Source organism: Dromiciops gliroides, chromosome 2 (genome assembly GCF_019393635.1).
Source record: "Dromiciops gliroides isolate mDroGli1 chromosome 2, mDroGli1.pri, whole genome shotgun sequence".
In the NCBI taxonomy this organism is placed as follows: domain Eukaryota; kingdom Metazoa; phylum Chordata; class Mammalia; order Microbiotheria; family Microbiotheriidae; genus Dromiciops; species Dromiciops gliroides.
The window spans coordinates 117,141,999-117,156,816 of NC_057862.1; the positions used below are offsets into that span (position 1 = coordinate 117,141,999).

Consider the following 14,818-nt stretch of genomic DNA (forward strand, 5'->3'; position numbering starts at 1 on the left):
ATACCTATGATATGAGGGAGGGAGAGTGAAACAAACACACAAAAAAGGTCTAGGTAAAGTGCTATGGAAAATATCAAGAATCTAAGGAGAAGGAGGAGGCTTCATGGAGGAGATGACAACTAGGATGGGGTTTAAAGATAGATAGTGACTTCCATAGATGTATAGGAGGGGCCTCTTTCAGCATATATCCCTTTCAACCACCATTACCAGTTACCTTTCCTATGTTTTTACAAGTCCCTCCTGAGGATAAATAGATGGACAGAGGAGTTAAGTGGCTACCTGGGATTGATGTTCTCCATCACCATACAACCTTCCCTATTCTCCTAATCTGTCACCTTTGTTTCTTCCTTTATATAGTCTTGATGCTCTAGCTAAACTATTTAACAATTCCATTTCCTCTACCCTCAGATCTCTTGCTCTCATGTCTTTCCATTATTCACACTTTTCCAATCCTAAACCTTGGGTCACCTCTCATTGTCTCTTTCTTGAATAATTATCAATGTCCTTCCTAAATTCAGGTACTTCTCTAGGCTCTAAGCTAGGCCCTCTTTGCTCCCCTTCCTACATTCTTTCCCTTGGTGATCTCATTAGCTCCCATTAAATTATCACCTCTTTGTTAATTATTCCTAAATTTATACATATAGTGCTAATAGCTTCCTTATGTCCAGCAGCCTACTTGGTATTTTCACATAGAAGTTCCATCAGTATCTCAGATCAGCATGTCCAAAACAGAAACTCTCCTCTCCCCCTAAATCTATTCCTCTTTTTGTCCCTATTTCTAATAAGGGTATTGCCATCCTCCCAGTCTTAAAAATTCATAAGTCTGAAGTCTTCCATTACTCTTACTTCTTTTTCATGTTTTGATTCAATCAGTTTTCATCTTGTCAACTCTATCTCTCTACCATCCTTCATATCCACCCTTTTCTCTCCATTCCCACAGCTACCACAGGTCCTCATTACTTCTCATCTGAACTATTGTTAGAAACTGCTCATCACATGTGGTCTTTCGTCTCTCCAATCCATTCTCCACACAGCTGCCAAACTGTCTTTCTAAGGCAAAGAAATTTTTGAGTGTGTTGCTTTGCTGATCAAATACCCTCAGTAGTTCCTTATTGACTCTAGGCTCAAATATTGATCCCTTAGCCTGGCATTTATACCTTCCATGATTGAGCCTCAAGTTCCTTTTCTGGACTTATTATGCATTATTTCCCTTCATGAATTCTATATACCAGTGAAACTGTATTACAAACTATTCCTTAAATACATTTCATCTCCTAACTCCATGCATTGGCAAAGGTCTTTCCCATACCTGGGATACATTCCCTCTCATCACTGCCTCTCAAAATCCTTGTTTTGGTTCATGGTTTTGTTTTAATTTTGACTTCCTTCATGTAGCCTTCCCAAATAGTTTCCCTAAATTGTTAGTGTTCTCTTTTCCTCAAGTTATCTTACATTTTCTTATCTGTATATATGCTTTATCACCCTCCTCTAACTCCTCCAAGCAGAATGTAAATTCTTTGAGGGCAGAGGTTGCTGTCATTTTTTTTTTTTGTATCTTGAGTACCTAGAATAGTGCTCTGAACATGTTAAGCAATTATTGAATTTTTGTTAAAATAAACAAACTGAATGGGGAAGAGTCCATTCTAAATGTGGTACAAAATAAAAGTTAAGGAATAGATAGGTGAGTGGTCAGGAAGGGATAGTCCACTTTGGCTAGAACAAAGAATATATAAAGTGAGTAGTATAATGAAATAAGACTGGATAGGCAGATTGGAGCCAGACTGAGGGAATGTCAAGATCAGGAATTTGTACTTTATAAAAATATATAAATAATGGCTAAGATATTGCATGATAATCTTTGCTTTTCTGTTTTTACAGGATGGGGGCTTTTTTCTCACCCTGTCTTCCAGCATTCAATGTTCTGAAGCTGATTGGTCTGATGTACTTACGCAGTTGGGCTGTACTGACCTGCAATGTGCCTCATCAGCAAGTTTTCAGAGCCTCCAGGTTAGTGAAATAACTTCTTACAAGTAATAGTAAAGAAGCATATTACTTTGTGCTGTTGGGCAACAAAAGTGATAACTTTGAGTAAATACAAGGTGTTAACTGAAGTCTTAGTCATAAAAACAATGAGAGGCTATCGACCAAGAATTATATTCCCTCCATACCTCATTTGCAATTGCTATTTCTTGATATTGTAGGGAATAAAAAACTGTCTCTGCCCTCTAAGAGTAAACAGGGGCCAGCACCAGGCAGGACAGAGGCTGGGACAAAACTCTGTATCCCAATGTATTTACTGTGTATCTTATTTGGCAAAACTAATATTGCCAGCTGACTCTCAACTTGTTGAGGAAGTGCAGCTCTGCCCTCCCTTCAGTCACTCATCTGATGGCTTGCTGCCACGTGTAGGAGAAGTCATCCTCTGGTGCCTGATCATGGCATCACTGAGGTGGTCATAACTGGAAAGATTTCCAGTAGAGCCTCAGGGGTGAACATCCCCAAAGCAGCCTCACTAAGGTCAGAGAGGCTCAGCTCCAGATTGACCACAGGGTCATGAACTTTTCATGGAAATCTTTTGCACCATTTACTAAGCCATAGAAGAGTTACAATCTACATCAATATTTAAATTGCCTACAACCAATGAAATCACAGGTCATTAAAATATTGAAGTATGAATTATTTGTTTAGGGGCAGCTAGATGACGCAGTGGATAGAGCACTGGCCCTGGAGTCAGGAGGACCTGAGTTCAAATCTGGCCTCAAGACACTTAACACTTACTAGCTGTGTGACCCTGGGCTAGTCCCTTAACCCCAATTGCCTCACCAAAAAACAATCAATCAATCAATAAGTAAATACATAAATAGATGAATTGTTTATATGGCATAACCTCCTGCTGAGTTTCAAATGCAAGGAAAACAGGAACCATGGCTTATCTGAAGTGGATCTCTCTCCAGAAGTGAGTGTAGAAGACTCTGGATACAGTAGGTGCTTAATATAATTTCTGGAATTGCAGTCATCTGAGTTCAACCTTCTGTGGCTAACATAAATATCCAAAGGTGTAAGGATCAGCCAGAAGGAAGGACCCTAGACTATAGTTTCAGGTTCTCCCTCTCATAGCTTCTCCACAATAAACAGCTGTGTGAACTTGGACAAGTCACTTAATTTTTCTGGGCCTCAATCTCCTCATCTGTAATATGGAGGATAGTGAGAAAGGAGTTTCATTAAATGAAACTAAGGTCCCTTCAAGCTCTAACTCTATGATCCCATGAATAAGGTGAAGATAATGAAACTAGAGAGCCCTATTTCTATGGAGTTTATGAAGACAAAGCAAGGAATTCCAGCTCTAATTTGTCCCATGAGTTATATCACCTTTTGCTCATAGTTGGCAAAGAAAACAGTGGGATGAGCTGGGGTCAAGGCCAATTGAAGATCCTTCACAGAACTTATGACATAGTGAGGTCATTTAGGGACTGAGTGTTGGAAAACAGATCCAGTCTGGGGAAGAAACAGATCCGTCATTTTAACTGTGACATCTGCTCAGACCATTCAGTCTTTGTCAAAATTCCTTGAGCATTTGTCTTAGGTAGCCATGGGTTTGAGGAAAGAGAGCTCCAGTTCCTGTCCCCCTTCAAAGTTAAAGAAGAGATGTGGCCAAGGACTTGAGTTATTATGCCTAGACTTATATAAGGAGAAAAAAAGATTATCCAGATAATCAGTTCAACCATACCCTAAAACCAAGTAAGGAATCTCTAGATGCCCAAGCAAAATCTGGCTATGTGCCCAATTGTAATCAGTTAATAATAAGAGTTAGTATTTATATGGCATTTTAAGGACTGCAGGATGCTTTACACATGTTATCTCCTTTGATCGTCACAACAACTTCATGCTATTATAATCACCATTTTACAGATGAGAAAACTGAAGGATAGAGAGCTTAAGTGATTTATCTAAAGTCATATAGGTAGTATCTGAGGCAGGATTTGAACCCAGGTTTTCCTGACTCCAAGTCCCAAGGTCTAGCTAATGTACCACCTAGTTACCCATCTGGATATTTCTTTATCACTGTTGGTCCCAGTGGTATCAAATTCACTTAATCTTCAATGATATGTTGACTCAGATTTCAGACACATGATCCAATCAAACCTCAGACACAAAAGCTCAAGACAGACTTATACTTATTTTTATATCTGACACTTCAAATACATAATATTAATGGGAGAATCACGTAGCTTAGTCTCCAGTTCTGAGTCGTCCATCAAATGCAATACCACACAGATGCCATCTGAGACATCACATTAACAGCATACAACCAATCTTTCACTTAAAGTCATTCATACTTAGATTGTTCTGCTAAATGCACAAGTGTTATTATTTAAAGCATATCTAACCCACATACTGTTATTCTGCTTACTGATAAACTCCAGAGCATGAAACAAAGCATAGCACTCTGTCCCTTCATGCCAAGTCTCTCAACCACTATAGAATCAAAGATTTGGAACTCCAAGGCACATGAGAGATCATCTAGTCCAATCCTCTTCATTTTATAGGTGAGGAAACTGAGGCCCAGAGAGCTTAAGTGATTTATACATGATCACACTGTAGTTACAGAACCAGATCTTTTTTTTTTCCTTTTATATTTCTTTTTTTGGGTATTTTATTATTTTCTAGTTACACGTAGAGATAGTTTTCCACATTTTTTTTTATATTTCTAGTTTCAAATTTTTATCCCTCCTCCGCCCTCCCCAAGACAGCAAGCAATCTGATATAGGTTGTATATGTACAGTCACATTGAATATATTTTTGCATTAGTCATGCTATGAAAGAAGAATCAGAGCAAAAGGGAAAAACCTCAAAAAAGGAAAACAAAAAAGGAGAAATAGTATGGTTCAATCTACATCTACATTCCACAGTTCATTTTTTCTGGATTTAGAGAGCATTTTCCATTATGAGTCCTTTGGAACTACTTTAGACCATTGTATTGCTGAGAAGAGTCAAGTCTATCACAATTGATCAACACACAATGTTGTTGATACTGTATACAATGTTCTGGTTCTGCTCATCTCACTTAGCATCAGTTCATGTAAGTCCTTCCAGGTTTCTCTGAAATCTGCCTGTTCATCATTTCTTCACATTTATTTTTTAAAACTTTGTGTAGAACCAAGTCTTCTTAATGCAAATCCTGCTCTCTTTCTGCTGAACTATACAGCCTCTATCTGCACAGCTGCTCTCCAAGGTGTCTTTTAGATTAATTAATTTTAGACAATTGGTTCCCAGATTGCTGCATTTAAATAATAGAAATATACCCTTTTCATCACCAAAATGCTACTCCATTATCTCACTATAGCAAAGAGGCATAACCCTAATTTCTCAAAGTCTATACCAGCAGAGCACACTCTGGCAATCATTTGCCAGACAGGAAAGATTTTGACTAGGGGGTTGTGAAAGACTCCTGTCTGTGGATCATCTAAGGACAAACATAACCAAGGCAAAGGTGCTCATAAATAAGTGAACCACAGGGTGAAAAAAAAAGAAAGAAACTGGAGGGGGTGGCACAGAAACCCTTGAAGATGATCTACTGAGTCAATGAAGTGTTATAGTGTGACAGATATATAGGGGAAGATATAACTACATTTATGAAATCACATTCATCAAGCATTCAAGTACAAGAATATACTTTATAACATTATTTAATGTAAGGCACACAGTGATAATTTAGAGTTCAATTCAACAAAGATTTACTAAGTACTTACTAAGTGAAATTCTGGGTTCTATATCCTGGGGGTAATAATAATAACAACCAAGAAAAAGTATAAACTAATTACTATTTTAAAATATAACAATATTTAGCAATAATTATAAATACATATTTTGTTCAGATATTATGGTGCTTCTTATATCAAATCTCAAAGCATTACAAAGCCCTTCAATGAAACCCAAACAAAATTGAAAACCAGAAGGATGCTACGGAATAGTTTATAAAAAATTTTAATGAAGCATTTGATAAAGTCTTTCATGCTATTTTTACTGGGAAATTACATCATGGGCTAGATGAGAGCACAATTAGATGGATTCAGGATGGATTAAATGGTCACAACCAAAGAATGAGCATTGTTACTTTAGAAGGAGAGTCCAAATAGAAGCTTCGGGAGTTCTGTGCTTGTTCGTGTATTGAATATTTGAATAAAGACACAAATTAAATGTTTAGCCAATTTTTAGATGGTACCTCCCCTAAGCTGGGAATGATAACTAAGCCACTAGCTAAGATAATAGGAGTTCAAAAATATCTTGGTGGCTTAGAACTTTGGGTTGAATTAGGAAAGTAGAAATTTGATAGTAAGAAATATAAAGTCTTACCTGTGAGTTTAAAAACATCATCTTCACAAATTCAAGATGGAGGAAGAATGGCTAAACACAAGTTCTTAGGAAAAAGATTAGGGGCAGATGAAGAGATTATTGAACTGAAAGCACACTTTGAACCATCAGTGTGATATAACAGCTAAAGAAGTTAATGAGAGTTTTAAGCCACATTAATAATAATTAATAATATATAATAATAAATCATATCCAAGAATAAGAAGGTAATGGGCAGCTAAATGGTATGGTGAAGAAAGCACTAAATTTGGACTCAGGAAGACCTGAGTTCTGCCTCAGACACATACTAGTTGTATAACTCTGGACAAGTCACTTTGCCTCTGTCTGCCTTAGCTTATTTATCTGTAGATAAAAAGGCTAAAATGAATTGAGAAGTGTACCAATGGAGAGACTACTCACATTAATAAGATCACAGATCCAATGAATTTTTTAAGTATACCATTAGATAAATCAAACTGGTGATGGTGGTGGTACTACTACTACTACTACTATTGGTAGTAAACCCTAGTAGCCTTTACCATAGTATGTACTTAATAAATGTTTGGGTTTTGATTGGTTGGTTTATTGTTATTATTACTTATCACTATAGAAATCTAAGATATATTGCTCAAATATTTTGCATAAAGTACTTTATTTTGTCCTCACAATTACCATGAGTTAGTTAGTGCAAGTATCATGCCCCCATTTTAAAGATGAAGAAAGTGAGGTTCAGAGATCCTCGAGGTCACATAGTGCCAGAGTCAGAATTCAAATCCAAGTTTCCTAATTCTCCAAATTCAGTATTCTGTGTATTCCACTCCACAACTCTGATACCAGTGTCTGTGACCCTTCCTGGTCATCAGTCTCCATGTGTTGTCTCCTCTGATTAGGATGTAACATTGTGTGTGTACCTAATTCTAAATTTAAGTGAAGCAAAATGTAAATGATGCACATGTTGATTTCCTTTTAAAGCAGTTTTTTGGTTAAGAAAGGTCAATGTCATGGACCTTCTCTTTAGCAGTTCCTTGGATATCTGTACACATTGTATTTTGTTTCCTAACAGATCCAATAACTTCTACTTGGCCATGTTGCTTTTCATGTTGTTTCTGTGCATGCTGCCGACGATCTTTGCTATTGCCCGATATAAGCCATCTCTAAACTGTGGTCCCTTCAGGTGAGTGATCTCTTTCCTAAAGACTTGCTTTTGTTTGGAAACTAAAATCAGTTTAAAATTAACTGGACTGAGTGCCAGGTCTGCACCACAGAATGTAAATGAGAGAGACAGAGATAGAGAGACAGAGACAGATACAGAGAAAGAGAAAGAGACAGAGAGAGAGGGAGGTGGATAAACAGACATAAATGACTCTTACATGAAAAATCAAAATGACCACATATAGTATTTAGGGGGAAGAAATATCTGATAGTACTTCTTGTCATGATGAACTTATGATCCCGTGGAGAAGAGCCAGACTCATCTAAGCAGCTCACCCCTTTGAGAAAAGTTCTCTGTAGTCTGTGACTTTTTATGAAGTTGGGGCAGGGGGAGGGTTGCACCTCTGGGGACAAAAAGCCTTGGATTTTTGGATTATACCCAAACCAAGGTTAATGGAATGAAAGAAGGTAATTGAGCAGGTCTTTTAACTAAATGGGAAATCTCAAGATAAACATAGAAATAGGGCAGGTTTGGGAATCCTCAAATGTCTCTAAAGCAATTAGGTTGTCCCTCCATAGAACCAAGTAAGAACAGGTTTTGGAATGCATCTTTCCAACCAGTAAGAGTAGTCATATGGGGGGCAGCTAGGTGGCACAGTGGATAGAGCACCGGCCCTGGAGTCAGGAGTACCTGAGTTCAAATCCGGCCTCAGACACTTAACACTTACTAGCTGTATGACTCTGGGCAAGTCACTTAACCCCAATTGCCTCACTAAAAAATAAGAAATTTAAAAAATTTTAAAAAGAGTAGTCATATGGCTCACATATCATTTTACATATACTCTATACATATGTGTAAAGGTATACAATGCACTTAAATGTAGTATATTTAAAGAATCAGTATAGTATATAGTTTAGTATATATATATACAGAGAGAGAGAGAAAGAGAGAGAGAGAGAAAATAGTATATATTTAACAAATGAGTATATTTTCTGCTAAAACTTATTCTGAAGCCTCATAGTGGTATGGCGTTTATTCTAGTTTCTTGAAGTAATGCCAGGGTAGTTTAAATGAAGATAAATTCTTCTAAGCCAGAATGATTAAGTCCAGGATCAGTAAAATACTATATATTTATTGTCTGAGAACAGCCTAGCTAAGTCTGGAGAGGTTGATCACCAAGACCTGGGCAATCAGGGGATGATTTTTTCAGCTATAAGCAATCATATAATACTGTCTACATGAAAGAGCTAAAATCAATGCATGAAAGTGATTAAATTGTTGTTATTATTCAGTCATTTTTTTTTTCAATTGTGTATGACTTTTTGCGACCCCATTTGGGGTTTTCTCAGCAAAAATACTGGAGTGATTTGCCATTTCCTTCTCCAGCTCACTTTAAACATGAGGAAACTGAGGGAAACAGGATTAAGTGACTTAGCAGGATTACACAGTTATAAGTGTTTAAGGTGACATTTTAACACAGACCTTCCTGACTCCAGGCCCAATACTCCATATACTTCACTACCAAACTGCCCCACTGTGGCTAGGATTAAATTATACCTACTCAAATTATAGCTCCTAGAAATACCAAAATATATGTGTAAAGATTAGATACACACACACACACACACACACACACACACACACATATATATATATATATATATATATACATATTTATAACATACCTTCTATATGTCTGTATCTCTTCTATATGTATATCATACCTTCACATATACATATATACACATACTCCCCTTTATATAGAAATAAAGGTAGAATTGTCAAGGATACCAAATGCTAGAACCAACTGATAATGATCAACTTAGCTCTGTTTACTAACTTCAAAACTAGTTATTTTGAGACTTCAAAGGATTTCATCAAAATCAGAAAAATGGTCTCATCAATATCAGAATTCCCTCAACCATTACAGATCCTACTTATACCTTGTCATTCTGTATTATTTATGAAAAAGTGTCACACAAGAGACCTGACCTGAGAGGCAAGAACTGTAAGCTCAAGCCTGACTTCTGACATTTACTAGCTGTGTACCCCTAGAGAAGTTACTTAATCTTTTAATGTCCAAGGCAACACAACAACAACAACGATAATAATAATTTATGTAGCATGTCAAGGTTTGTAAAACACTTTTCATATATTACTTCTTTTGAATCTCACAACAACCCTATGAGGTAGGTGCTATTATCATTTCCCACTTTACAGATGAGGAAATTGGGGCTGACAGAGGTTAATCTATTCACCTAGTATTACAGAGTTAGTAAGTAGCCAAGGCAGCATCCAAACTTTGGTCAATCTGACTCCAGGTCTAGCACGTTATTTACTACGCCACCTGGCAGCTTTAACACTGTACAGCAGTTTCTGATCTGTATTTGTAGAAGGACTTTCCTCACCAGTCGTTCCCTAAGCTAAAAAAAATCATAGGTCCAATTTTTAAGTTCTATGAACAATTTCAAAGTTAGTAATAGGACCCAAAGCAACCATTGTCCATTGATTGTAAGCCTCAATATCCTTGGTATCTCCTGTCTTTCCCATAAAATGTTTTAATTGGTGTCCAACCTGGAGAAACATTCTAATTTCATAATATTTAATTGTAAAAGTATGTTGTCTAAGTCACATATAATTTATTTTGTTTAACTGTTTTTATTTGCTATAAAAAAGTGTCCATAGCACAAGGGATTAGGGGTGCCAGTAGGAAGTGACAATGGTGTGAAAAAAGTAAAGCATTAATAAAACTTTTACAATTAAATATTATGATAATTATCTACCACCTCTCTCCTGAAAGGAGGGAAATGTGGATAATTATCAGTTCTATGCAACCACATTGCATATAAGCTATTCATAAGCTAAGATCTTTTGTTATTGTTTTCATTTTTGTTACTGTAGTCACTATGTCATAGATCATCCTCCTCATTCTGCAGTAGGTCATGCAAGTCTTCCTTTGTTTCTTTGAATTCGTTATATTTCTCATTTTCTATAATGCAATGGTATTCTATTGTGTTCTTATGTCAGGGAAATACTCTCTTGAAAAAAGACACCCTTATGTGATAAATGCCACAACCACCAACCTATAGGAATATTGCCATAGAGAAAGTTACTTGGTCACCTGTGTTCCATTCTTCTTTTGAAGCAAAACAGCATGCTACATTTTTTTAAAGTGAGGCAATTGGGGTTAAGTGACTTGCCCAGGGTCACACAGCTAGTAAGTGTTAAGTGTCTGAGGCCAGATTTGAACTCAGGTACTCCTGACTCCAGGGCCGGTGCTCTATCCACTGCACCATCTAGCTGCCCCAGCATGCTACATTTTGATAGCACAAATGTGGTAGGCCAGGATAAGAGCAAATTATTTAATTCAAAAATTTTTGATCTGTATGAAAGGTGGATTTTTTGTGTGTGAATCTGTGTTGTGACTGTGATTGTTTACTGCTTTGGAAAGGGATTGGGGTGGGGGGAGGGAGCACTTAATTCTCTGAGAACCATCTGCCAAAATTTGTTCTCTCTAGCTAGAGAACTGCAAGAGACTGGGTTTACCACCATGCATGGATTAGTCTCTGTTCTATTTGTGAGAGAGCCTGTCATTTAACAAGGTAACAATATTCTCCAGGTCTGGGGATCTTCCATCAAAATGCCTGATCCAGAGAGAAAGGTTTCAAATTCAAACACAGAAAAACAATCATTACAAGACTTTTTTATGGTAATATAGAATTGGAAATAGATGTCTATGAATTGGGGAATGAGTTGTAGAATATTAATATAATTCAGTTACTATAACACAAGAAAAATAAATATGAGTAAGGCAGAAAAGCATAGTAAGACAGGAATTGATGCAATATAACCTTAGCTAAAGTAGGATGTATATGTATATGATTTCAACAATGTAAACAGAAAGAACCAACAGAACAAAACAGAAGAGAATGCTATGTAATTATGATGATCAAGCTTATCCCTGAAGAAATGTTGAAAAAACATCTCTCTCTCTCCCCCCTTCTTTATAGAAATGATAGCGCCATCAGGGTGAAAACCTGCATACACTCTCAGGCTTGATGGAGGTGTGGGTTAGTTTTGATGAATTACTTTTTTCCCCTCATTCTTTTTTTATTCTCTGTTATAAGGGATGGATCTCCCAGTAGGGGAAGGAACAAGCACACATTCAGAAATGAAGGTGATTTAAGGGGGAAAAAAGTTATCAGTAATTATTTTTAAATGCCCTGCTGAGTAGACTGGTTATTTTTGACACATTTTCCAAAGTTCAATAGAAATTATAACTGGCATATAGCACTTTAAACTTTGCCAATAACTTTACATACATTATTTTATTTGAACCACATGACTACTCTGAGAGTCAGAAAATAACAACAGCAACAAACAATAACTAGCATTTTATAGAAATTTTAGGTCTGCAAAGCACTTTACATATATTAGCTCGGTTGATCCTCGCAAAAATCCTGTGAGATAGATTCTATTATTATCCTCATTTTACAAATAAGGAAGCTCAGGCTGAGTACAGCAATTGGCAAAAATTAAGTGAGTTGGTACTATAGGTGCTACAGGTTTTTTACGAATGGGGAAACTGAGGAACAGAGAGTTTGGTGGTATGGATCACTGTAGAAATATAAGCTCTCAAAGAGACCTCATGTAATCGGTTTATGGGTATACATGAATAGGAAATCCTCTAAACAGTAGTTCTCAAAGTATTGTCCAGAAACCTCTGGTGGCCCATTTAAAGGGATCTCTTTAGGGGGTTCATGAAGTTGAAACTATTTCATAATAATACTAAGGCATTTTAATTTCTAATATGGCAAATGTTGATAGATAAAACACACATAAGCAAAAGCTTTTTGAAGGGTCCTCAGTAATTTTTAAGAGTGTAAAACAGTTTTTAGACCAAGAAAATTTGAAAAACACTGCACTAAATATCTTGACTGGTGGGCATTTGGCCTATCCTTAAAGACCTACAGTGACTAGGAATATATTCTCTCCAGAGGTAGCTTTTTAACTTTGCAGAATACTAAATATCAAGAAGTATTATCTTCCTACTGAGCCAAAATCTTCCTCTCCTTAACTTTCACCTAGATCTTCTCTTAGGGACCAAGCGGAACATATTCAATCCATCTTTTGTATAACATCCCTTCAAGTCTTGAAAAGTAAAGTAAACAACTTCAGTGATAAAGTTCTAAATGCACCAAATTTCGATTCACCATAAGGAAGATCTTTCTAACTACTAGAATTTTCTAGAAACAGAAGGAATGAGCTTCATAATTGTAGCACCTTCCCTTCTCCAAAATATTGAAGCAGAGATAGGATGGTCATCTGTTTGTGATGTTGCAGAGGAATTCTGGCATTAGTTAGAAGGTTGAGCTAGATTAGTCTATGGCACTATAAATTTGGAGAACAGAAGAAAGTATGTACCTGATGAACTTTAAAATTTTATTGAATACAGTATGTGCAAAATAATAGATTGAGGATCTATTGACTTCATCAGTGTTGGTCCATATCATGACTTATGTAGTCCTAGCAATTTGTCAGGGGCTCAGAAAGAAAAAGTGACTTATCCATGGTCCCATAGTCAATAAATATTTTAATTGGGATTTAAGCCCAGGTTATCCATCCTCCAAGTTAAACACTCTATGTATTAAATGAGAATGCCTCCCTACAAAAAAGCTATACATACACATATGTGTGTGTATATACACACATATATACATACATATGTGAATTTTCATATGCATATGCAAGGTATCCCCCCCAAAAAAAGTCTTGGTCTATTAAAATAAAATTTTTTTGATATCTTGAACATTACTTATAGATAGAGATAAGGATAAAATAAACTCAAATCTATTTATTCATAAATAAATAGGTAACAGAAGTTACAATTACAGACAATAAACTAATAGAACTTGAAGTTCCAGCAATGCTATTTTGTAGTAAAATAAATAAATAGATCTTAGACTATTTCTAACCTCCTTGCACAGGGAGAAGGAGATGAGTAACATGTGTGCAAGAACAAGTTATAAGGAAAAGAGTAAAGGAAATCTTATGAACTTTAAGAGTAAAGAAAAGGATTCCTTCCTAATATAATCAACTTCTAGTTTTTTGGGGGCAGGGGAGGAGCAGGAGGGAGGAAAAATACTTAGAAATCAAAATTCAATTTTCATTGATTGCTCTATATAATGAATCAGCCAATTTTCATAACTTATATTTGAAATAAGACTCTAAAGTTTGTTGCTTTGCATACATCATCCCATTTAAAATTCATAACCAGGGGCAGCTAGGTGGTGCAGTAGATAAAAAACTGGCCCTGGATTCAGGAGGACCTCAGTTCAAATCCAGCCTCAGACACTTGACATTTACTAGCTGTGTGACCCTGGACAAGTCACTCATTGCCTCATTGCCCTGCAAAAAACAAAGAATTGACAGCAAGTTAGATAGATAGATAGATAGATAGATAGATAGATAGATAGATAGATAGATAGATAGATAGGGATATATATATGAAATTCACAACTACCCTATCACCCTATGTAGTAGTTATTATTGGGGGGTGGGGCAATAAGGGTTATGTGACTTGCCCAGGGTCACACAGCTGGTGTCAAGTGTCTGAGACCAGATTTGAACTCAGGTCCTTCTGAACCCAGTCTCCTTGCTTTACCCCCTGTACCACCTAGCTGCCCCTCATGTAGTACTTATTACAGGATAGACAAGTTAAATGATTTGTCCATAGCTACATAGCCAGTGTCAGCACTGGAATTTGAACGGTAATTTTCCAGATTCTAAGGCCAACACTCTACCCACCTATGCAAAGTCAATGGCAAATAATTAGCTGACTTCCATATGACTCCACTCAAATGCTGAAGAGGCCACAGTACACTATGGGATTGGGACAAGGGGGGGTGGAGTGGGGAATGAATAGTATTTATTGGTTTGTTTTTCATTTCCAAATTGCATACATGATATTATAATTCATAGCTTTACTAACAATTAGACAGCCCAACTAAAAACTAGATATAACTGATACTCAAGTTAGGATTTCTTAGTATTTAATAAAAGATAATTATGGAGTGGCAGGTTAGTATAATGATTAGGGAGCATCCTCAGAGGAACAAAGATATGAGTTCAAGTTCCATCTCTGATATATTCTAGCTGTGTGACCCTGTATAGTTCACTTAACTAGTAGCTACCCTAGACAACTCTACTCAGTTAATCAATCACTCAACAAACACATTAAATGTTTAATATATGTCAGTCACTATTCTGAGGGGCCTAATTAAAAAAAAAAGTACAGGTTACATGACTTACTTG

The 14,818-nt window shown here is 36.5% G+C and overlaps 1 protein-coding gene across 1 annotated transcript in view; it reads left to right on the forward strand.

Moving 5' to 3' along the window:
• TMC3 (transmembrane channel like 3) overlaps window positions 1-14,818 on the forward strand; it is an 83,204-nt gene that overhangs the window by 55,089 nt on the left and 13,297 nt on the right. The window contains exons 16-17 of the mRNA XM_043981656.1: window positions 1,879-2,007; window positions 7,415-7,525. Coding sequence (XP_043837591.1) covers window positions 1,879-2,007; window positions 7,415-7,525 — 240 coding nt within the window. The remainder of the gene's footprint in view (window positions 1-1,878; window positions 2,008-7,414; window positions 7,526-14,818) is intronic.